General features: G+C 55.1%; 1 protein-coding gene across 4 annotated transcripts in view; it reads left to right on the top strand.

Moving 5' to 3' along the window:
- Positions 1-2,030: 2,030 nt before the first annotated feature.
- Positions 2,031-24,568, top strand: part of LOC133747790 (zinc finger protein 235-like) — a 61,765-nt gene continuing 39,227 nt past the window's right edge. Inside the window, exons 1-4 of one of the 4 annotated variants that reach the window (XM_062176111.1) lie at positions 2,031-2,104; positions 4,472-4,643; positions 7,749-7,844; positions 9,675-13,021. In XM_062176111.1, coding sequence (XP_062032095.1) covers positions 4,475-4,643; positions 7,749-7,844; positions 9,675-12,136 — 2,727 coding nt within the window. In that variant the 5' untranslated portion in view covers positions 2,031-2,104; positions 4,472-4,474 and the 3' untranslated portion in view covers positions 12,137-13,021. Of the gene's footprint in view, positions 2,105-4,471; positions 4,644-6,661; positions 6,788-7,748; positions 7,845-9,674; positions 13,022-24,568 lie in introns of those variants that run through there. The other 3 variants (XM_062176112.1, XM_062176113.1, XM_062176115.1) reach the window with 3 other exon arrangements.

Below are 24,568 nucleotides of genomic sequence, written 5' to 3' on the forward strand. Positions count from 1 at the left end.
AGGTTTACTTGTGTATCTGAGTTACAGAGAGAGAGGGAGACAGATCTTCCATCTTCTGGTTCACTCCCCAAATGGACTCAGCAGCCGGGGATGGGCCGGGGCCAAAGCCAGGAGCTAGGAGCTTCTAACAGGTCTCCCACGGGGGTGCAGGGGCCCAAACGCCTTGCCCATCTTCCAGTGCTTTCCCAGAGCATAGCAAGGAGCTGGATGGGAAGTAGAGCAGCCGGGACACAAACCGGCACCCGTACGGGATGTCCCACTGCGTCAGCACTGCCCCGTTTGTTCCTTTTCCTTGTTGGCTAGCACTCCCAGTAGCTGTCTGGAGGAGAAACAGCTTGGGAAGGGGAAAAAACAAACAGAGCACGATGCAAAGTTTTGACGCCAGTCCTGGAAACGGAGGGCTGTCTTCTACCTTTAAAAAGGCTTCTGGCTGGCGTGGGGCTTAGCAGATCCAGTTACCTCTGTGAGTGTGGAATGGGGCAAGTAGCTTTTTAAAAAATATTTATTTATTTGAAAGGCAGAGTTACGTAGAGACAGAGAGAGAGAGAGAGGTCTTCCATCCACTGGCTCACTCCCCAGATGGCCGCAATGACCAGAGCTGCACTGATCCGAAGCCAGGAGCTTCTTCTGGGTCTCCCACGCTGGTGCAGGGGCCCAAGCACTTGGGCCATCTTCTATTGTCTTCCCAGGCCACAGAAATGAGCTGGATCGGAAGTGGAGCAGCTGGGACTTGAACCAGCACACATTTGGGATGCCCGCCCTGCAGCTGAGGCCACAGCAGTGGCCCCGCCTATTGTATTTTTACATTTTCTGTCCAAAAGTTTCACCTATTGTCAGATTGATCCTCTTTTAATAATATATAAACTGTAAGATAATTATTAAAAACAGCTACTCCACAGTGTTGTTAGCATGGTTTCTCCTCATAATCATTGAGCATTTTCACATAATGGCTGCTGTACCTTTTTCTCTTACCCCTCGGCGAGAGTACCTGCCCAGAACTTGAGAGGACCCCAGGGGGAGCTTTCGTGTGACCTTGCCCAGCCACTTCCAGCATCGGATGTGCCGTATTCGTGGCAAACATTCAGTCTCTAGACTGAGCTTCTCGTTTACAGAAAGTATGGAGGTTTCAGTACAACATGGAAGCCATCAGACCAATCCAGAACCGTGAGAAATCCGGCCCGACAGTGGCCTGGGTGCTTCGGCAGGGCACGGCGGGCTTGTGAGAGCCGCAGACGACACCCACCACAGCTAACTTGTCAGTGTGACGGGACCAATCATCCGGGTATTTGGCGCCCAGCAGAGAAGTGGGCACTTCACCTTTCTCTTTCCTTTTCTCCCTGTTGAAGGTTGCTGGGTTGAGCCGTCACCTTTCCCACTTCCCTCCCTCCACAAGACACCGGTGATGCCACCGCAGCTCAGAGGTTTCACGCAGGATCCCCGCTCCCCATACTGGAGCTCTGTCTCCGGTCAATGCTGTCCCCCTCGGCCGCAGCGCCCACATTCATATTCAGCAGCGAAAGCCACGGAGAGGCGGGCACACGGGCTGCTCCTCTGGGAGCCGGCTCCGGCTCCGGCGTCCATTCACTTGCGGTCCCGGAAGGAATCCCCTGTGGTAGTAGAGGTGGCGCTTGTCAGAGTTCTAGAAGCATCCGCACCCAAGGAGAATAAAGCCAGAGCCGAGGTGTGCCGTCAGCGCACGGTCGGCTGGGAAAGACGCGGGAATGCTGCGAATTCCGGCGCGCCCTGCCGCACGAAGGCGGAGTTTCGGAATTCGTTCCCAGCGGGAATGTAGATAAACACAACCCAGGCGTGCAGCATGGCTGCCGGCACTTCCGCCCTAGGAAGGTCTGGGAATTCTGGGAAATGTAGTCCGGGAGCCTTGCGCCCTAGGCTCACTTCCGCCGCGGAAGCCGCAGGCCTGGTGCCCGCTCCCGTCGGGAATTCTGGGAAATGTAGTCCGGGACCTTTGCGCCCTAGGCTCACTTCCGCCACGGGTGCCCGCTCCCGAAGGGAATTCTGGGAAGCGGAGTCCCGGCGGCCGCTGTGGGCAGAGTCACTTCCGCCCCAGGTGTGCGAGGCCGCGGCCTCGGCTCCTCTCAGAAAGGTGAGCCCTGCCCTGCCGGGTCTCCGTGTCCGCGCGCCCACGCCGCTCCGTCCTCGTCTTGCTGTGAGCCCGGAGCGGCCAGGCCGGCGACCTGGGGGAGGAGAACCCGCCCAGGGCGAAGGGCGGGCTCGGGTCCCCGTTGAATGAGCCGCCTCAGGTGTGGCGCGTCCCTGGCCGGGCCGGGGTCCCGCGGGTTCTGTCCGCCGCCGCCCGCCCTGCCCGGCCGCTGTGAGCCGAGCCTCCTGGTCTCGTTTGGGTTTAAGAGGATTGCGCCAGCGAGGGGCTGGGGTTGCCGTTATAGTTCCACTTCCCCCAGCCTCCTTGGGGAGTTGTGGGCCTGAGCCATGAAGGAAACACGCAGTGACACGCATGTTATTCTAGTAGTTGTATGCGAATTAGCGAGAGCCGTAGGAGGGCCTCGCGGCTCCGGCATCCCCGCGTTACAGGCGGGAAGACCGAGGCGCGGTGTACGTTACTCCAGGCCGGGAGCTGCCGTTCGAATCCGGGTAGTTTCATTGGGCTGCGTTAGTTCTTAATGTGTTTGCGATCAGGCAGAGAAGGCGTTGTTTGCGTCTTCGTAGAGGACCATGAACGCTGTGAATACGCTTTGACACTTTGAAAAGTGTTTGTAGACATCTGCGGCTTTTTAAAAGATATTTATTTATTTGAAAGTAAGAGTTATTGGGGGCATGGATATATATATATATACACACACATATATATACATATACATATTATATATGTAGAGAGAGAGAGAGAGAGCCATCTCCAGATGGCTGCAACGGCCGGGGCTGTGCCCGGCTGAAGCCAGGAGCCGGGAGCTGCCTGCGGGCCTCCCGTGTGGGTTGGCAGGGGCCCGAACACTTGGTCTGTCTTCCGCTGCTTTTCCCGCATGCGTTGGTAGGGAGCTGGGCCAGGCGGTGGAGCAGCCCGGACACCAGTTGGCGCCCAGATGGGACACCGGCACCACAGGTGCACCTTGGCCCGCTGCTTCACAGCGCGGCCCCGTCATCTGCAGCGTGGCTGGATTCTATCTGAAACACTTAAGTTCATGTTTGGGCTTTGGAAATGATTGCGGATTATAGAGGATTAAGAAAACCTATAAAGAGAAATCATCGTTATCGCAGGACGTAGCAATAACATTGTTACTTTTGTTTTCTTTTTCAGTAGATTTATTTTTACCTGAGTTTTTTTTTTTTTTTGACAGAGTGGACAGTGAGAGAGAGAGAGACAGAGAGAAAGGTCTTCCTTTTGCCGTTGGTTCACCCTCCAATGGCCGCCGCGGTAGCGCACTGCGGCCGGCGCACCGCGCTGTTCCGATGGCAGGAGCCAGGTGCTTCTCCTGGTCTCCCATGGGGTGCAGGACCCAAGGACTTGGGCCATCCTCCACTGCACTCCCTAGCCACAGCAGAGAGCTGGCCTGGAAGAGGGGCAACCGGGACAGGATCGGTGCCCCAACCGGGACTAGAACCCGGTGTGCCGGCGCCGCAAGGAGGAGGATTAGCCTGTTGAGCCACGGCGCCGGCCCTTTACCTGAGTTTTAAAGCCTTGGTTTCATAGGTTTTGTTTCTCCTTTTTTTTTTTTTTTTTTAAAGATTTATTTATTTATTTGAAAGTCCGGTTCTCCCACGTGGGTGCAGGGGCCAAGGACTTGGGCCATCTTCCACTGCTTTCCCAGGCCACAGCAGAGAGCTGGATTGGAAGTGGAGCAGCCGGGACTCGAACCGGCGCCCATGTGGGATGCCAGCGCCGCAGGCCCTGCCTCACCCACAGTTGCCGCTGAGCTTTTCCCTCTCTCCCTTCTCAGTCCTTTCCCTTCCACAGCTGGCCTGGGGGTTTCCCAGGAGCAGTGAACAAGGGACCAAGCCTCGAGGAAGACCCCTCAAAGGGAAACTGCAGGTTTCCGAGTCTCCCCAGGCGGCGTGCGCACATTCAGCCCCACCAGAGCCCTGCCAGGCAGGCGTTCCCGTCACCAGGGAGATCCCGGCGGGCCGCGGCCCCACTGGGACGAGAGCAGAAGAACCTTGTCTGCGATTCCGCAGCCGGGCCCCGGCCGGGTGCCCGGATGTGAGGCCGCGCCGCTGCCCAGAGCTGTGCCTGTGAGTGTGTGTGTGAGTGTGTGTGAGAGTGTGTGTGAGTGTGTGTGTGAGTGTGTGTGTGAGCTCTCCTGGGGCCGAAGAGCAGCATGAGTAACAGGGCCGACATGGTAGCCCAGGAGGCAGGGACTCGCTGCAGGGGGCGGAGTGCTGACAGGGGGCGGCCATTGAAAGAGCGGCCCTGGGGGGAGGGGGTGGAATTAGCATCCCGGGAGGTGCGCAGGCGGCAGCAGACGGCTTCCCACCCTGTGGCTCGTGCTTGCTGCCCTAGGCGATGGTGACCTTCCAGGACGTGGCCGTGGTCTTCAGCGAGGAGGAGCTGGGGCTGCTGGACGCCGCGCAGAGGGAGCTGTACCGGGCTGTGATGCTGGAGAACTTCCGGAACCTGCTCTCCGTGGGTGAGGACGGCGCCCTTCGGGTCTCAGCGGCAGCCGCCTGGCGGGGTGTGTGTGTGTGTGTGTGTGCTCGTTTTTGGGGGTCGTTCTCTGAGGGTGGGGGGCTGAGAGTCTCGTGACCGTGTGCGGCACAGGCGGAGGTAGGCGTATTGGGGCCCCGCCCCCTTCGCGGTTTGTCTCGAAGTGGGTTTAGTAAAGTCACTGCCACTTTCTTACAGTGTTAATAGTTATTAACTCGAGTTTTGAGAGGCATTTTTAAAAAAGATTTATTTTATTTATTTGAAAGGCAGAGTTAGAAGGAGAAGTAGAGAGAGAGAGAGATCTTCCATCTGCTGATTAACTCCCCAAATGGCTGCAGATGGCCAGGGCAGGGTCAGGCAGGAGCCAGGAGCTTCCTCTGGGTCTCCCACATGGGCGCAGGGGCCCAAGGATCCTCCACTGCCTTCCCAGGCACGTCAACAGGGAGTTGGATTGGAAGTGGAGCAGCTGAGACTCGAACTGGCGCCCAGTGCTGGTGCTGCAGATGGCAGCTTTACCCGTTACGCCGCAGCGCTGGCCCCTTGTCTTGTTGCTTTAACAGTATATTTGTAAGTAATGTGAAACTCACAGAAAGCTGCAGAAGTAAAAGAAGCTCTAGACGTGACTGTATGGATAAAGATGTATCTTTAGGAAGATGCTTTTCCAAACCACTGCAGGGTCATTTGCATAAGCCTGGCCCCTTCTTTCTGAGAGTCTCCGGAGGCATTGCCAGCCAGGCGGGCTCACCCGGGCCTTGGCGTCCAGAGCTTTGACTAAGACTCAGCGGCACAGGGTGGGTGACTCCTGCGTGGCTGACCGGACATGCCGGCTCCTCTAGAGGGGAGGCGATAACACGAGGCCCCAGGCCCCCACCGGAAATCCCAGTCAGCGTCTGCCCTGGACCGAGGCCTTGGCGGGAACAAGGACCCTCCTGTCCGAGCCGGGCTTTGGGATCACCTCCCAGGAGCCGAGGTGAAGGCCAGAGCTGCCTTTGCGTGTGCGTAGTCCTCCACTGCGAAGTCTGTGTTGTGGAAACGCGAATGTCCTGTTAGATACCCGGCACAGGTAGCAGTACTCTGTCTGATCCGTGAGTTGTGCTCTAACTTACCCATAGAGCCAATTACGAGGCACCCGAAAGTCCAGCGAAGGTGTGCGTTATCTTTAGATTCCATTTGCCATGAACTTTTGGAAATCCGTTTATACGTTCCTTAGAGCGCATCTTTCTCCCTTGAGAACAACCTGTAGTCTGGAGTCTAAGCCATTGTCCTGTCTCTTTAGCCTCCCTTAATCTGGAATATTTCCATGGTGTTTGTCTTTTACAGCAGTGACGTGTTCTGAATACTGTTACCCTTTTCTCTATTTAAAAAATTTTAAATTTATTTTCCTTATTTGAAAGGCAGAGAGAGGGGCCAGCGTTGTGGTTAAGCCACTGCCTGCGATGCCAGCATCTCATGTGGGTGCTGGATCGAGACCTGGCTGCTCCACTTCCGATCCAGCTCCCTGCTAATGCACCTGGGAAAGCAATGTAAGATGGTCCAACTCCTTGGGCCCGAGTACTCACGTGGGAGACCCTGAAGAAGCTCCTGGCTCCTGGCTTCAGCCTGGCCCCTGGCTTCAGCCTGGCCCAGCCATGGCTTATTGTGGCCATTTGGGGGGTGAGCCAATGGATGGAAGATTTCTCTCCTTGTATCTCCTTCTCTCTGTCTAACTCTGCCTTTCAAATAAATAAAATCTTAAACAAAAAAATGCAGAGAGAGAGGTCTTCCTTCTTCTGGTTCACTCCTCTAATGTCCGCAGCAGCCAGGGGTGCCAGGCTGAAGCCAGGAGCCGGAAACCGAGAGTCTCTCACGTTGGTAGCCAGGACCCCAGCACATGAGCCATCACCCGCTGCCTCCCAGGGTGCGCATAGCAGGAAGCTGGAATCGGGGGTGGAGCCAGGACCTGAATCCAGGCCCTCAGATATGGGGTTTAAGGGTCTCAGGTTGCATCCTAACTTTTATGCACCCCCCAATTTTAATTGGCCACTCCTAATGTTTCCCCGTAATTAGATCCGCACGAGCCATTCAGATGGGCGCTTCAGAGCTGCAGTGTGTCCCTTGAGGGTGCTGTGTCTGGACGCACGGTGGCCGTTCCTGCTTCACAGGCCGTGTGAATTTTGATCACCCAGTCAAGAGGTCGTTTCTCTTCTGTGTCGTTACTGCTTCTCCCCTCCTGCAGTGGCCGGGGGGCATCCCAAGTGTCCCCCTGTAGAGCCAGTATCCAAGGCTGACTCTCAGCTGCCGGGCTCTCTACCGGGGTAGTTGCAAAATGAACTGTGTAGGGTTTATTGCTGCAGTTATTTCAGTGTTAAAGTTGTCCCAGTTTGGGCTCCTTTGAGCCGGCCCCTGTGCCCTCGTGCCTTGGGGTGTGCCCCCAACATTCTTCTGAGCGCGCCCTTCCTTTGTGGTCCGGCCCCGTGTGCTGCACCTTAGCCCAGCTCTGGCCTCAGCCGTTTCTCTTATTGGGGACTGTGTCTTCATGGCGAGGTCTGGCTGCTGGGTGTGGGCGTGGCCACGATGGCGGCTTTGCTTGTTGGTGTCAGGGAGTAGAGCTGGCCGTGTGTGTGTGTGTGTGTGTGCAAGTGCGCATGCATATAAATATGTGCGCACCTGAAGAAATGGTCAGTTTCATGGAAAATGAAATCTTAATTAAAGCTATCCTCAAATTCCATTTCTCACCCATGAGACTGGCAGAGAATTCAAAACCTGGACAAGGCCGTGAGGAATAACACACTCTCCGACACCATAGCTAAGAATGAATGCAAGATGATGGCACCGCTCGGGGGCGGGGGGTTGACCGTGGCTCAGAGAACTGTGGGCCTGCTCCTCCGCCGTGTCCATCCCCGGGCCTGCTCCCTACAGGCAGCCGTGTGCAGGAGCGTGGACGGTGCCCTGCAGCCTGCTCGTGTGGGGGAGCGGGAGGAGAGGTCCGTGTGTGTGCAGAGCTGCTGGTGCTGGGAGGAGATGCGGGCAGGGAAATCGTGAAGGCGGGGGAGGGGAGGGCTGGGAGGGAGGTGTCTGTGTCTGGTGGTGACGGATTGTGACAAAGCTTGCACGTCCCCAAACTTCAAACCCTTTACCCTCACCTTTTGCACAGCACACCAGCCCTTCAAACCTGACCTGATAGCCCAGCTGGAGCAAGAGGAGATGGTCTTGCTGGTGGCGACAGGAGCCCAGTGCGACGGGCGCTCAGGTGAGAGCCGTGCACAGGCGCCCAGCTGCATTTCTCTGTCCCCGCCCGCCAGGGGCTCCCGCTCCACTGAGAGCACATTTGAGTATTGAATGTGGCCTGGCAGGCCCGGAAGGATCCGTCCCATGAGCCCCTCGGGCGGCCAGTGTCCACCTGCCGTGGTCGTGGTCCTTGGGTCCCTTCCGGCTTGTCGGTTGTGCTTATCCCGCGGGTTCCCGGGCTCCTCTGGGTGAACGAACTTTGTTTGTGCACGATGAGCGGCTTCGCACATCTGCAGCTGCCACGAGACTTGACCGTGGTCACCCCCTCGGCGCTAATGTTTCCTCAGATCCTTGGACTGAAATCTGCCCAGGTGTCTCCCGCGCGCGCCGTGGCCGGCAGAGGCTGTGGAATAGCTTTAGGGACAGTTAGGGCTTGGAGGGCCCGGGGGTGCTTTCTGTTCTCGTGAGGAGAAGCCGCTCCTCAGACAGGCCAGCGGGTGTCGCAGTGTGGATTGGAGTCTGCATTACCTCCGCGCAGCGTTCACCCCGCAGGCTTATGGTGCAGCCATGGCTGAGCCCGGCGCTAGAGAGCAGGGGTGTGTGTGTGCACGTGCACGCGTGTGTATGTGGGTATGTGTGTGTGCACGTGTGTGTAATAGCACAGAAGCCCATGTGTGTGCGTGTGTGTGTAATAGCACAGAAGCCCGTGTGTGTGTGCGTGTGTGCGCGTGTGCGCGTGTGTGTGATATTAGGACAGAAGCCCGTGTGTGTATGTGTGTGTGTGATATTAGGACAGAAGCCCGTGTGTGTATGTGTGTGTGTGTGTGTGATATTAGGACAGAAACCCGTGTGTGTGTGTGTGTGATATTAGGACAGAAGCCCGTGTGTGTGTGTGTGTGTGTGATATTAGGACAGAAGCCCGTGTGTGTGTGTGTATGTGTGTGTGATATTAGGACAGAAGCCTGTGTGCATGTGTGTGTGTGATATTAGGACAGAAGCCCGTGTGTATGTGTGTGTGTATGTGTGTGTGTGAGATATTAGGAGAGAAGCCCGTGTGTGTGTGTGTATGTGTGTGTGATATTAGGACAGAAGCCCGTGTGTGTGTATGTGTGTGTGTGTGTGATATTAGGAGAGAAGCCCGTGTGTGTGTGCGTGTGTGTGTGAGAGATATTAGGAGAGAAGCCCGTGTGTGTGTGTGTATGTGTGTGTGATATTAGGACAGAAGCCCGTGTGTGTGTATGTGTGTGTGTGTGTGATATTAGGACAGAAGCCTGTGTGTGTATGTGTGTGTGTGTGATATTAGGACAGAAGCCTGTGTGTGTATGTGTGTGTGTGTGTGATATTAGGACAGAAGCCCGTGTGTGTGTATGTGCGTGTGTGTGTGTGTGTGATATTAGGTCAGAAGCCCATGTGTGTGTAGTGCGTGTGTGTATGTGTATGTGTGTGATATTAGTACAGAAGCCCGTGTGTTTGTGTGCATGTGTGTGTGCATATGTAATATTAGGACAGAAGCCGTGTCCACTGCAGCCGTGATCTTTGTGAAGTGAGGAGCTCCCATTTGCCTTTCCCCTGGGGATCTGCAGCGGACCAGTGAGAGAGCCCTGAGAACCCATGTGAACAGGCCCCTTCCTTGTCCAGGCTGAGTGAGGCGCACTTGCATGGACGGCCTTCGTTAGGAGGCTCCTACGATAGCTGATGGAGCTGAAGCGAGGGGTTCTGTCGGGGTTCTTAGAACTAGTGCCACGAAGTTTGCCCTGCTGGCCCGAGGTGCGTGCCATGATCTAGGTGTGAAGTCTGAAATCGCTGGGTAGAGCAGTCACTCGTGCACATTTCTGAATCCTCATCCTTACAGGAGGCACGAACCAGCACACACTGGGACGGACCCAAGACCTGGGATTTAGCTCTCGTCCTCCCGAAGAGCTCTCCTGCCAGACCTGGCGACCGGGTGCGGGCGAACTACCCAAGTGTCAGGAGTCCGTGGAAAATTTTCAAGGGAAGGATTTCCAGTCCCAGGAACGAAGTGACTGCGTCTGCCGGGTCTGGGCAGGAGCACCGATTCAGATCTCTGAAGACGGGAGCTACGTATTGACTCACACAGGGCCTGGTTCCTGCGGTACCAAAAATCAAGGGCTTTCACCTTTGCAATCCCAGCATCCTTGGAGGGAAATAGGTCTGGCAGGGTCACATGACCACGGGTGTAAGTGTCAGCGGATTCCCATGAAGAAGAATTTGGGCGAGTGTCCCAGCGCCCCTTGGACGCTGCATCACAGTGATCATCTGGGCGTGTGCAGAAATGGGGAAAGCCACGGGTGCCGTGACCGTGGAGGAGACATCCTGATGGCATCGCTCCTGGACCAGGGCTCAGGTCGCACAGGACAGAAGCCCTGCGTGTGCACGGAGTGTGCGCAAGGCCTCGGTGAGAACGGTGGCTCCGCAGCTCAGCCGCAGCCCCATGCGTGCAGGTCGTGTGGGGAGGACTGCAGGTGTCGTTCCGTTCCCGCTCACCCACGCATTCAGAGGGGAGACGAGGGAGGTGCGGAGAGTCCCTGTCTGCCACCTCCATGGAGCACGTGTCCCGAGGACAAGTCGTGCAGGCGTGCTGAGTGTGGAGGCGGCCTCGGTCAGGACCCCTCTCGGAGTGCTTGGCCACATCTCCACGCAGGAGGCGCATCCTGTAGGTGCCGCGTGTCTGAGAAGGCCTGCGGCCACGACTTCCACAACAGTAGTGTTTTTAGGGTCCCCACGGCAGAGGGACCCCACGAACACGAGGAGAGTGGGAGTGTGTTTAGTCTGAGGTCACATCCTCGCGTCCATCAGCAAACTGACAGCGAAGTGAAGGCGTCCCCAGCTGTGGAGTGTGGACGGGGTTGCACGCGTGGCTCAGACGTTTGTGTGCAGCGTCTCGGGCACGTGGGGGCGGACCCCTGTCATCCCGAGGAGCGTGGTGCGGGCTTGGGGCTGGCCTCGCCCTTGCAGGATCTTCCAGCGGCCTGCCCTAGGGAGCCGCTGTACCCGTACTATGTGTGCAGTTGCAGCCTCGGCTGGAATTCCTATTCTCAAGGCCATGAGGAAGGTCACACTGCAGACAAGCCTTCCAGGGAGTGTGGCAATGGCTTCAGCTGGCGTGCAGAGCCCGGAGATCGGCCAGGAGTGCACGCTGGCCGGAAGCCTTACAGCTGCTCGGCGTGTGGCAAAGGCTTCAGCCACCGGTCTGTCCTGAGCGTCCACCAGAGAGTGCACACCGGGGAGAAGCCGTACAAGTGTGCCGCGTGTGCGAAGGAGTTCAGCCGGAGCTCGTACCTGCAGGCGCACCAGCGGGTGCACACCGGGGAGAAGCCCTACACGTGCGGGGAGTGCGGGAAGGGCTTCAGCCGGAACGCCTACCTGCAGGGCCACCGGCGCGTGCACACTGGGGAGAAGCCGTACACGTGCGCCGAGTGCGGCAAGCGCTTCAGCCGGAGTTCGCACCTGCAGGGCCACCAGCGCGTGCACACCGGGGAGAAGCCGTTCACGTGCTCCCAGTGTGGCAAGGGCTTCAGCTGGAGCTTCAACCTGCAGATCCACCAGCGCGTGCACACGGGGGAGAGGCCCCACAAGTGCGAGGAGTGCGGCAAGGCCTTCAGCAAGGCCGCCACACTGCTGGCCCACCAGCGCGTGCACACCGGGGAGAAGCCGTACCCCTGTGCCGAGTGCGGCAAGCGCTTCAGCCAGAGGTCCTACCTGCAGTGCCACCAGAGCGTGCACTCCGGGGAGAGGCCCCACGTCTGCGACGTGTGCGGGAAGGGCTTCAGCCAGCGAGCGTACCTGCAGGGGCACCGGCGCGTGCACACGAGGGTGAAGCCCTACACCTGCGGGCTGTGTGGGAAGGGCTTCAGTCAGAGCGCCCGGCTCGAGGCGCACCGCAGGGGCCACGCCGCGGGGAAGCCCTACCGGTGTGCCGTGTGCACCAAGGGTTTCAGCGAGAGCGCGCGCCTGCAGGCGCACCAGAGGGTGCACGCGGAAGGGCGGCCCTACAAGTGCGAGCAGTGTGGCAAGGGCTTCAGCGGCTATTCGAGTCTGCAGGCCCACCACAGGGTGCACACCGGGGAGAAGCCCTACACGTGCGAGGCGTGCGGCAAGGGCTTCAGCCAGAGGTCCAACCTGCAGGCGCACCAGCGCGTGCACACTGGGGAGAAGCCGTACACATGCGATGCCTGTGGCAAGGGCTTCCGTTGGAGCTCGGGGCTTCTGATCCATCAGAGGGTCCACAGTGGCGAGAAACTCTACCCTGGCGGAGAACGCGGCCAGGGCCTGCCTCCCTCTGAGGGTCTGTAAAATGCTGTTCCGTTTTGCAGCCCTCAACTGGGGGATGGCGGCTCCTGTAGGAGAAAGAATTTTTTTTTTTTTTTTTGGTAATGAAAACGTGATGTTTTCTTTCCCGCTTCAGCACTCAGGATGGGCAGGCCACCAGCCATGGCGCTCTCTGACGGGGGCCCGTGAGGAATCCTGCCGGCACCTTTACTTGAGTCACTGCATAGGAGCCAGAGCCTACAGAACGCAGCTCTGGTCAGGGATTTGACAGAAGGACGGCCCACGGGCCCACGCCCGCCTGATGAGGGGAGGGCTTCCAATCCCTGCTGGGCTGCCAAACCATGACATTCCGTGACTCCATGCAGATCAGTATTTGCTAAATGAATTAAAGAGCATAAAATACATGTGTAATGTTTGAAAATTTTCTGAAGCTCACTTAAAACTTAAAATTAATTTGGAGGAGAACTGTAAGTTCTTAATATAACTTCAGATACATAAGCATCATTCGAAAGGTAGAAATAAAAAAAAAAAATGTGCGTCTGAAATCACAGGGGTTTGGTTACGGCCCGGTCGGAGTTGGTTCCCGGCCGTGGGTAGGGGTGTGCAGGCTCGCTCCCCACCTGGCCTCTTTCTGTCCAGTATAGCATCTGTCCGTTCCAGTTTAGCTTTGTGTACCTGTGTGCATACACGTGTGGGCACTTTAAATGACAGTGGAAACGGATCATGTTTCTGGGTAACTTTGCAAAAACGGAGCACCACACTTTGCATCATTGACTTTTTGCTCCTGCTCTGTGTGTTAAGGCAGAGTTTTGCGGTAACATTTGGAAAGTGTTGGAAACGATTCATGACAACAAATACTTTGAAATAAACATTGAAGTGATAATATTGGGTCATTTTCGTCTCCGTTTGATGAGTTTGAAGAACTTTACTTTTGTTTGCTTCTTCCATGCACACCAAAGAGAGGAACCATTTGGAATTTTTCTAAGTATTTTATGAGATAATTTGAGTATGAAGAGGGTTGCTGTGTACTTGCTAGTCTCTATCTTAAAGGCAATACATTTTGCTGATGACAAAACTGCAGGCTTACTGTCTGATAGACATCAAACTCTCCCTGCGGTTCCGCATACGGAGCAGGGCGTGAGCTGTGCGTAGCCGTCTGGACATCGCGGCACACTTTGTGATTAAGCAGTTTTAACAGAGGATTGTGCAGTTATGGTCACGTTTTAAAACTGGAAATAAATGCCCATCCAAAGGAGTTGGGGTAAGTTTCTCTGTTCCTGTATTGTGGAGCTACACAAAGTGTGGAACGGATCAAAAATGACAGGACAGAACCAGGGACACTGTGTAGTGGGGATGAGGATTGTGTCTGCGTAGTATTTCCTTCATTTCAGTCCATACTCGTGGTCAAATACAGGATTGTGGAGAATGGGAGAAAGCCTGCTCGTTTTCTATCCAGTCATTTTCTCTAGCGAGCAGAATTGTGGCTGGGTTTTTTTGTACTTCATTTAACATTCTATAATGAACACTTAACCAATTTTACCAGAGCAATGAACAGATAGTCAGGTATTACCCCCTTCACTTAAGCACTCAGGAGAATGATGGCTTTATTTCATTGTAAGACAGTTTGGCCAAGTGACAGACTAAGAGCCCCGAAGTTCATTGTCAAGACCGTTTTCAAATGGGGTTCCTTTTTTGAGTCCTCGGGCTGTCTCCTGTCTGCAGGTCTGGCCACAGGTCCTTTACTGCAGATGTTGGTGCCGGCTGTGGCCGGCTCCTCTGCCTTCTCGGCACTGTCTTTGGAGGAGCAGCACTGTTAATTCTGGTGAAGTCCAGTTTGTCCATTTGTTTAGATTGGGTGACTAGGAACACTGTTTCTCTTCTAGAAGTGTCACTGTTTTGGATTTACACTCTGGTCCAAGAACAATTTTAATATTTTATACCGCACCGTGTGTAGGCTCAGAGTCAGTCATTTGCATGTGGATGTTAAATCATTCTTGCATATTTTGTTGAAAGGCTGTTCTTACTGGGTTGCCTTGGCTCTTTTCTCAAAAACCAGCTGCCTCTGTGTGCGTGTGCACGCGTGTGCGTGTGTGTGCATGCATGTTGCACATGTGTGCGTGTTTCTATTCCTGCACTCTTGATCACGTTCCACTGCTCTCAGTGTTATCCTCTCTAACCCTGTGCTAATTAAAGCACTCTCAATCTTGAGATCGGATAGTGTGTCTTCCAACGCTGTTCTTAATTTGGCTCTTTCTAAGGCTGCGTTAGTTCTTTTACGGTTTGCAGTGAACCAACCAGACAGCAAGACTTGGTAATAAAATCCTCGAGGCGAGAGGTCTAAGCTGCGGGTAAAAGGTGTCCCCCCCACCCCCAGGTTCCTGAAGGCGAGAACGTTGTGACGATACTTCACGGGGAGTGCTCCCGTGAGCTCCAAAATCAAGAGTCCGTCTAGAACCAGCTGGGATTTCGGACATGAAGGCTGTCCGAGAGTCTGGGAATCTTCAGAATACGTTCACACAAACACTGCGCCCCTTAACCGTGGCCATTGTGCACAAAAGAAAGGACACTTGTAGCCACGTAGCTGTGGAAAAGGGTCAATGCAGAACTCGCAGTGTAGTGTGGTACACTCGGCAGAGCGAAGCTGATGTGAGTGGAGACGGTCTGGGGGCTTGGCTCTAGCCTTGAACTCCGTCAGCAACCACATTTACGTAAAGGAGCCCCCTGCGTAAGCTGAGTGTGGCAAGGGCGTGGGCCCTGGCTCAGCGCTTCCCACGCACCAGGAAAGAAAAGCTTAGAAGAAGAACGGGTAGGTGAGGGCCGCCGTCCGCTGTCGCTCAGAGTCCGCGCTCGAGAGGAGCCCTGCGGGTGTCCTGTGCGCGCTGGGCGACTCGGGGAGACCTGCTCTTCCCGTGCGTGTGCGGTTCCCTCGGGAGCCAGGCTGTGCGCGTGGGCAGGTCGCGTGGAGGGCTTCAGGGACACCGTCACCCAGAGGAGGCACCGTGTGGCCACAGTCGGATGATGTGTGCCATCAAGGCTGCAGTGAGACATCACAACGGGCAGCCCAGCAGAGAGCCCACCCAAGGGACCAGGCACGAAGGCAGGCATGTGACGGGGTCCTGTACCCGAACCCTGAGTTCAGTAATGGAGTTTGCACGGAGGGAGGCCAGGCAGTGATACGGAATGGGGTAAGTAAGGGTTTACACAAGGCCGATCTCCGCGCCCAGCGGAGAGCCCACACGAGAGAAACTGCAGGTGTGAGGAGGGTGGGAGGGGCTTCACGTGGAACCTGATCTCCCTGCTCAGCCACGCAGAGACCCTCTAAACGTGGCGTGTGTGGTAAGCGCTCCAGCCGGACCTCCCTACGGAAAGCCCACCAGCCGTCCGGATGGAGAGAAACCAGACGCCCGTTTGGCCTGTGGCGACGGCTTTAGCAACCATTCTTGTCTTCAGGTTTACAGGCGAGTCCATATGATGATAAACCCAGTGCCTGTGATGAGTGCGCGAAGGTGTTTTCAGGAATGGGTCTTCTCATTTGCCTCTGAAACACGCCACAGAGCAAACATGCTAAAATGTTGTATTCTAGGAACGTATGGGTAGGGCTGGCATTTGGTACAAGAGGTAAGCCGCCGCCTGCAGTGCCGGCTGCCCACATCAGAGTGCTGGTTCCAGTCCTGGTGCTCCACTCCTGATCCAGCTCCCTGCTAACGTGCCTGGGGAGCCAGCAGAGGAGGGTCCAAGGACTGCACCCACATAGGAGAGTAGGATGGAGCTCCTGGCTTTGGCCTGGCCCAGTCCTGGCTGTTGTAGCCACTGGCAGAGTGGACCAGAGGGTGGAAGATGGATCAGTCTCTCTCTGCCGCTCTGCCTTTCAAATGCAGACATAAACAAAGCTTTCACAAATGATAATTAGGTCCTGGAGTATAATGACCAAAGGGACAAAATTCACGTGCCCTAGAATGTAAGCCCCGGGGAGGCAGGGGTTTGTTTACTGCTGTGTGACCCTGACCTTGTTCCAGTGCCTGATAATTGGTGGTTGCTCTGGAATTAACTTGATAAAGAGGAAATCTATTAGAAATAGGAATATTTGAGAATTTTAGTGAACTCAGCCCCAATTAGTGATAATTTTACAAGGGGGAAGGATTCCTGTAACAAGCCTTAAAAATGACTTCAGGGAAATTGTTAATAAAAATACATAAAATTGTGAAATCTAAAGTTTAAGATTTTTTTTTTCAGTTGACGCCTGTTCTCTGATTCAAGCAGTCGTGCCCTGCAGTTTTGGCCTTTCCGTGTGAAACTTGTACCGTATGAGACTTGTACCGCCAGTTACGCAGGGCACGGGTTTTCCTGTCTGTTGTGACAGGAACAGAATGATAACAAAACCCGAAGAACTGGTTTTCTGTCCCCTAAAGCTTCATGAGAAATGGCTGTGCCAAGAGAGGGGACCTCAATCGGCTTTGGTGTTGAACTAAGCGGTTAAATGTGGAGAGCATTTTACACCCCATACATCTCAGCCACTGCGTTGGTTTCAGGTCTGCGGGGTGGAAGGCGGCTCAGCCAGGTGTGAAGTTCGGGGCGGAGTGCTGACAGCCATGTCACTGGGGTTGTTGCATGTCTGTACAGAGGGCTGACGACAGTATTCCTTTCTTAGGCTTTTATTGGCTACAGCATCTGTAGTCCAATCCTCCGATTCTCTCTCTTTTTTCTTTAAGATTTATGTATTTATTTGAAAGTCAAAGTTACACAGAGAGAGGAGAGACCGAGAGAGAGAGGTCTTCCATCCGCTGGTTCACTCCCCAATTGGCCACAATGGCCAGAGCTGTGCCGATCCGAAGCCAGGAGCTTCTTCCAGGTCTTCCACATAGGTGCAGGGACCCAAGGACTTGGGCCATCTTCTACTGCTTTCCCATACCATAGCAGAGAGCTGGATCGGAAGTGGAGCAGCCGGGACTCGAACTAGCACTCGTATGGGATGCCGGCACCGCAGGCTGGGGCTTTAACTCACTGCGCCACAGCGCCGGTGAGGATTGCCTTTTAAAAAAAGATGAATAATATTACATTGCATAAACCCGCACGTGGGTACCTCAAAAAGTTCATGGACATGGAGTTAACAGATAAGTTTGGGGGTGAGCAGTATGGTTGGGGAGTTAAGCCACTGTCAGGGATGCCTGCATCTGAAATTGGAGTGCCAGTTAAAGGCCTGCCTTCTCCACTTCTGGTCCAGCTCCCTGCCAATGCACCTGGGAGGCAGTAGAGGATGGCCAGAGTGCGTGGGTCTCTGCCACCCCCACGGGAGACCTGGACGGAGTCCCAGGATTATAGCTTCAGCCTGACCCAGCCCCGGCTGTTGCCAGCATTTGGGGAGTGAACCAGCAGATGGAAGGGCTCTCTCTCTCTCCCACTCATTCTGCCTTTCAAATAAATAATTTTTAAAATAACATTTGGTGCAAAAACTTGAAATCCACACACAGTTCTCCGCGATACACATTTTCCATGAACTCTTTGAAGACCCCTAGTGTGCAAGGGTTTCAAATTTTTTGCACCAGCATAAAATTAGCTTTTAATTCAATTTTCCCATGAACACTTCGAGGCGCCCCGTATGTGACACATTTGCTTTGTCCACTTGTCTGTCAGCGGACTGGAGGCTGCCCTGCGTCTCGGCTGTGGTGGTGACTCTCTCGTGGCCGCGAGAGCACAGTGTCGCTTTCCGGCAGGATTTGCTTTCCTTCGGCTACGCGTCCAGGAGCGAGAGTTCTCTTTAAGAGCAGTCATAGTCATACGCTGTTGAATACACACTCTTACGAGGGTGCCTCAGAGGGGAAGACGGAATCAAAAGATACATTTTGTTTGGTGCAGAGTTTTTAAAAATCCATGCATATTTTTAAATATTTTTTCTTTTAAAGTCATTGTTTATTAATATAGAGAGAACAAATTTGGTGTAGTTCATAGAATTCTAAGAATATAATGATACTTCCCTTCCTCCATCTTCCTTTTTGTAATTTTTGCTGTAACTTTTAAAAAAAAGGTTTATTTATTATTTTATTTGAATGACGAGTTACAGAGAAAGAGAGAGAGAGAGGTCTTCCATCCGCTGGTTCACTCCCCAAATGGCTGCAACAGCCAGAACTGCGCTGATCCAAAGCCAGGAGCCAGGAGCTTCTTCCGGGTCTCCCAAGCGGGTGCAGGGGCCCAAGGACTCGGGCCGTCTTCTACTGCTTTCCCAGGCCACAGCAGAGAGCTGGATCGGAAGAGGAGCAGCCGGGACTTGAACCGGCGTCCACATGGGATGCCAGTATCTCACGCCACAGCGCCGGCCCCCACCCTGGCTTTTCTATACTCCGGGCTGAGAAGGGCTGGGGGCTGCCCTGCGGATGTCTCTGGTGAGGCTGGAGAGGGGCAGAGAAAGCCGGGGACTCAGCACGTGACACTGCCGCTGTCCACGTCTTCTGACCCGGGAGGAAGCATCAGCGCGCAGCCCCCGCGGACCCGCCCTGTCCAGGCCGCTCCTGCGTTGCACCTGCAGGCACTCGCGTGGGGGGGACCGGGCCTCTGCGGACTGGGCGAGCCTCAGCTGACGTGATTTGTTCAGCCTCTGCACCCCCCCCCCCCCAGCGGCTGTCCCAGGGGTTGTGTCCCTTGCTTCTCGCGGTCGCCCCTGGAGATGCCCACAGCCCGATCCCTGGAAGCTGCGAAGGCGCCGCCTCCCGCGGGCACAGGGGAGGCCGCAGGTGTGGGCGCTGCGAGGCTCCTCCCCCGGGGCGGGCGGCGCTGACCCAGGTGGGCCCGGGCAGCCCCGGGGCCTGATGAGCGCAGGCTGGGCTGGGAGGGCGGGGAGCGTGGCCGAGGGAAGGGCCGGGAGCGGCCTCCGGACGATGCGGCCGCCTTGACCCCGCGGAGGACCCAGCCTCGCCGAGCCCTGGCTCGCGTCCTGTGAGCCCGCCTTGTCTCCAGCACGGTGAGAGAGGCTGGGCTGGTTCTCGGCCGCTGAGTCTGTGCGAGCTCTTATAGGAAACTGACCCCCTCCCATCGCGTTTGTCCCGTCCAGGGACGCGGGGAGGGTACAGACTCTGGAGCCGGGCTGGGTGCAGGCTCAGTCAGCCATTTGCAGCCGGGTGACCCGGGAGACTTGATCTCGCCGCCTCCCTTCAGTGGGAGCCCATCGGACCTACACCAAGTCCATGGCTGTGTTAGCGAACGCGCCGGGCTGCGCCAAGCCTTTCCCTGGGCGGCTGAATCCGAGTTCAAGGGAAGTGAAATGGTTAAAAGACGAGTTAATTTTTGGGCAAAAAGTCTTGAAATCCATGCATGTGTGAAATATTTAAACATTTCGTGGAAATGTGTTACGGACAACTGTGTAAGGGCTCCCGGCCGTTTCTGACCCAGGAATGCTTACCGTGTCATTTTCTCTATGGGCTTCCGAAGAGCCTTCATGGATGGGCTCACCCCGTCTCCCAGGCTGCAAGGATTGAAACTGTTCAATGAACCCACACTCCGGGGATGTTTAACCGAGGGAGTACACAAAGGTCGGGGTTCTCCCTAGACTGGGAACACAAAGAGGGGGCACCCAGCGCCTCTTCTGTCTTCAGCCAGGAATAGAAGTTCCTAAGGAAGAGGTAGGCGAAACTGCCAGTCAGAGCCGGCACCTGTTAGAGCCGGCACCTGTTAGAGCCGGCACCTGTTAGAGCCGGCACCTGTTAGAACCGGCACCGGTTAGAGCCGGCACCTGTTAGAGTCGGCACCGGTTAGAGCCGGCACCGGTTAGAGCTGGCACCTGTTAGAGCCGGCACCTGTTAGAGTCGGCACCGGTTAGAGCCGGCACCGGTTAGAGCTGGCACCTGTTAGAGCCGGCACCTGTTAGAGCCGGCACCTGTTAGAGCCGGCACCTGTTAGAGTCGGCACCGGTTAGAGCCGGCACCTGTAGAAGGTGAAAGGCGGTGGCCGGCAGGTGTTGCAACACTGCCAGGGTGGCTTTCAGATGCAGCCTTACCTCCAGGAAACAGTGCCCCCACCCCATAGCGGAGGCGTGGCCCTCCCCTCTGCTCGCCTGTGTGAGCCTCAGACAGCCCAGTGAGGGAGGCGCGCTGAGCCGCAGCAGACAGAACCCAAACGGGATGTGCTCGGGAGCGAGGTCACGATTCCAGCGCAGGCAGGTCCGTCTGAGTGCTGGCTCTGGGGACCACAGCGTCTTCCTGCCTCTCTTCCCCAGGGTCTCCTTTCTGGGGGCTCCAAGGAATGCTCGTGTTGGCCCCATGGAGCACCTGCCGCGTGTCCTCGTCCCAGAGTGACTCAGTGGGAGCTGGGGTGAGCCCACTGCGCTCGCCTGGCCAGGCGTGGCTGCTTGGGGGAAGAAGCACCTCCCCTCCATCGCCCCATTGTAGCTGAGCCGCTGGACAGGCTAGAGCCACCTGGCCTCTTCAAGGCTTTTTTTCCTCTCCAGTTCTGCCTTCTTCTCCCAGAACGAGGAGAAAGTGATCCGGTCCCAGGTGAGTTGCATTTTGCGGCTTATTTTGCAGTGAGTAGGTACATCTGCTCTCTGACTTACTTTCACAAGCAGTAGTTTAAAAAGGAACATGGAATTGTAAAATCTTAACATTACTATGGTGCTTAGAAACCGGCTGTTCTCCGTGCTCGTTCTAGAAAATACTCATTCATACCTGCATTTGCAATAGGAAAGCAGCTACAGTCTGGAAGCGTGATGTCTTAGCTTGTCACAACAGCTTCCTTGAGCGGCTGTCACAGACCACACCACTGGCAAGTGGAGAGGGAGGCAGAGCGTGGCTCAGCTCCCACTGCGCGCAGGCGGTTAGCATTCGCTCGTCGCCCGGAAAAGCAGCCCTGTAGTGGGCAGCTTTCTCGCCCCCACAGCCCATGGCTCCTCCCGCAGTGACTAAGGGCTGTCTGCTTCGATGGCTTTGGCTCTGCATGCGAGTGGAACCCCGTGACACACAGCCTCCCGTGGTGGCGCTCCCGGCAGCGTCGTGTTTACGGGGTTCACTCATCTTGTGAGCGAGTCACGACTTTGTTCCTCTTTGCGGTGACTGCTCGGTGGATGAGAAAACATCTTGTCGATCTACTCGTCATCTGTTGGCCGGTTATGTCTCCACCATTTTGCTGTTACGTACGATACTGGTGTTAATGTGTGCACAGGCTTTTGCGTGGACGCGTCTTTACTTCTCTCGTGTGTGTAGGAGTAGAATTGCATCGTTTGACAGTTCTGTGTCTAATCTTTAGGAAATGGCTGGATTGTTGCTTCCCAGGTGGTGGCACTATTTTGCGTCCACACTCGCAGTGGATTGACGCGGGTTCCAGCTTCTCCCTGTGCTAGCCAACACTTGCTGTGATGTCCCGAGTCTCGCCAGGCTGCCGGGTGTCAAGTGGTGTCTTGTAGTGATTTGGGTTGGTGTTTTTCTAGTGACTGATCTCATTTAAAACAATTTCTGATTTTGAGAGGCGGAGAGAGCTCCCATCTGCTGGTTCATTCCCCAGGTGCTCACAAGGGCTGGGGTTGAGAAAGCCGGAGCCGGGAAGTCCATCCGGGGCTTCCATGTGGGTGGGGGGGACCCAATGACAGGAGCCATCACTGCTGAAATCCCACCAGAGCCGGGGCCTGGAGGCTGGAGTCCAACTCGCCTACGCTTACGTCAGATGCAGGCCTCCTACCCCGCACCACCACTGCTAGACCAAATGCCGGCCCAGTCTGCTTACTTTGAAAATGAGTGGTGTGGCTTTCTATTACTGATTTATATGAGTTATTTATATGTTCCAGATACAAGTTCCTTATCAGACACATGATTCGCAAATACTGTCTCCCTCTGTAGGTTGCGCGTTCACGTTCTTCATAGTGTTAATTGCCCAAAGCATTTAGCTTCGAAAGGTTCTGTGGGACCGGCATTGTGGTATAGTGGCTAAAAGCCGCTGCCTATGATGCCAGCATCTCAAATGGGTGCCGGTTCAAGTCCTGGCTGTTCCTCTTCAGATCTGCTAATGTGCCTGGGAAAGCAGTGGAAGATGACCCCAATGCTTGGGCCCCTGCACCCGCGTGGGAGACCGGGTAGAAGCTCCTGGCTTCACTTGGCCCGGCCTCAGCCATTACAGCCATTTGGAGAGTAAACCAGCAGGTGGAAGATCTCTGTCTCTATCATTCTTCCTTTCAAATAAAATCTTTAAGAAAAAATTTACAGTTTGTCAATTTGAACTATTTATAGTCTGTATAAACATAACATACAGATTACATTTGGACGTGTGTTTTCATTTCTTTTTTTTTTTTTTTTTTTATGACAGGCAGAGTGGATAGTGAGAGAGAGAGAGACAGAGAGAAAGGTCTTCCTTTTGCCGTTGGTTCACCCTCCAATGGCCGCCGCGGTAGCGCGCTGCGGCCGGCGCACCGCGCTGTTCCGATGGCAGGAGCCAGGTGCTTCTCCTGGTCTCCCATGGGGTGCAGGGCCCAAGGACTTGGGCCATCCTCCACTGCACTCCCTGGCCACAGCAGAGAGCTGGCCTGGAAGAGGGGCAACCGGGACAGGATCGGTGCCCCGACCGGGACTAGAACCCGGTGTGCCGGCGCCGCAAGGCGGAGGATTAGCCTGTTGAGCCACGGCGCCGGCCCATTTCTTTTTTTTAAAAAGATTTTATTTGAAAGGCAGAGCTACAGAGAGGCATAGACAGAGAGAGATCCTCCATCCACTGGCCTACTCCCCAGATGGCCACAAGCTGGGTTGATCCTGAGCCAGGAGCTTCTTCCAGGTCTCCCATGTGGGTGCAGGGGCCCAAGGACCTGGGCCATCCTCCAATGCTTTCCCAGCCCACAACAGAGAGCTGGATGGGAAGTGGAGCAGCTGGGACTCGAACCAGCGCCCATATGGGATAGCATCGCTACACCTCAGTGCCAGCCCCTTCATTTCTTTTGCGTATATACTTAGGAGTAAGGTCACTGGGTCTTAGGTAAATTTTAAGTCAGCTTTATAATCTGACAGACTGCTTTCCAAAGTTATGTTCCATTTTGCATGTTTTTTCCCCCAAAGAAACCTTTTACTCAAGGAATACAAACTAGATGCATCTCTTAAGTACAACGCTGGGAATACAGCAATTCTTCCAGCCGTCTGCGCCCTCCCCCCACACTCCCACCTGTCATCTTCCCTCCCCCGTTCCCAGCCCCATTCTCCAGTGTGTGTGTGTAGTCATGGCACACGGTTGTGCTGGTCCCAGTGGGGCTTCTGTTATTCTGCAGTAGGGAACTCCTAGGTTTTAGTTTGTATAGCACAACACACTGGAGAAACCAACCCCCCAGAGTTCCCAAACTGCCTCCAGTGCTCCTCACCTGTGTCTTAGGCACAGAGGGCGGAGTTGCACAGCATGCGTGGGGCTGGCGCCTCTGAGCGGGAAAGCACAGGTCTTGGAGGGCGATCCGAGTCTCGGCGTCTGCTGGATGGTTCGGCTTCAAGCGGGCGGGGTCTCGGCTTGGGGAGTGGGGAGAGCAGGAACTCAACTCCCGGTGGGCGCGGGGCTGGCCGGGAGAATTCTTGCGGGAAGATCTGGATGCGGTGGGAGGACCCGGAGCTTCTGCTCGGCCGCACTCAGAAGAATCGGTTCAGTCGCCACTGGCCTCCTCAGTCCGTGTCTTACGTATTTCTGGGTGGTCTGTGTAGGGTTGATGAGGTCCCCAGGAGGGTGTGCGCAGGCCATGGGTGGCTCTCATCGAGTCCACACAGATCTCCTGTGGTCAGCTTGGCTCTTGATTATTTTGGTTAATATTATGGTGAAGCTGTTTAATTTTCTGCTCCTTACATCTGCTGTGGCCTGGGAAAGCAGTGGAGGATGGCCCAAGTCCTTGTGTCCCTGCACACGTGGGAGACCTGGAAGAAGCTCCTGGCTCTTCAACTGGCTTGGGATCAGCACAGCTCTGGCCATTGCAGCTAATTGGGGAGTGAACCAGCCGATGGAAGACCTCTCTCTCTCTCTCTCTCTCTCTCTCTCTCTCTGTGTGTGTGTGTGTGTGATATTCTCCTCTGTGTAACTCTGAATTTCAAGTAATTAAACAAATCTTTTAAAAAAAATAAAGCTTATGCAACATAAGACTATCCTTTACTTAATACACTAAAACAAAATAAACTGTAAAACCTGTTCTCAAAGATTAACTCTCATGATCCAACTCTTTGAGGACAGAGGTCCTGCACTGGAAGGTGGTGCACAGTGACTCCTGTTGCTAGTTTAACAATTAACACTCATTACGTATGATGTCAGTGATCACCCGAGGCTCTTGACATGAGCTGCCTAGGCTATGGAAGCCTTTGGAATCCACCAACTCCATCAGTATTTAGACAAGGCCAAAGCAAAGTGGAAGTTCTCTCCTCCCTTCGGAGAAAAGCACCTCCTTCTTTGATGACCGCTTCTTTCCAGGGTCTCACCCACTGAAGTCCTTCACATAGGACACTTTTTGACACACTGTCTTGGCTTTCCAGG

This window comes from Lepus europaeus, chromosome 19, assembly GCF_033115175.1.
Source record: "Lepus europaeus isolate LE1 chromosome 19, mLepTim1.pri, whole genome shotgun sequence".
Lineage (NCBI taxonomy): Eukaryota > Metazoa > Chordata > Mammalia > Lagomorpha > Leporidae > Lepus > Lepus europaeus.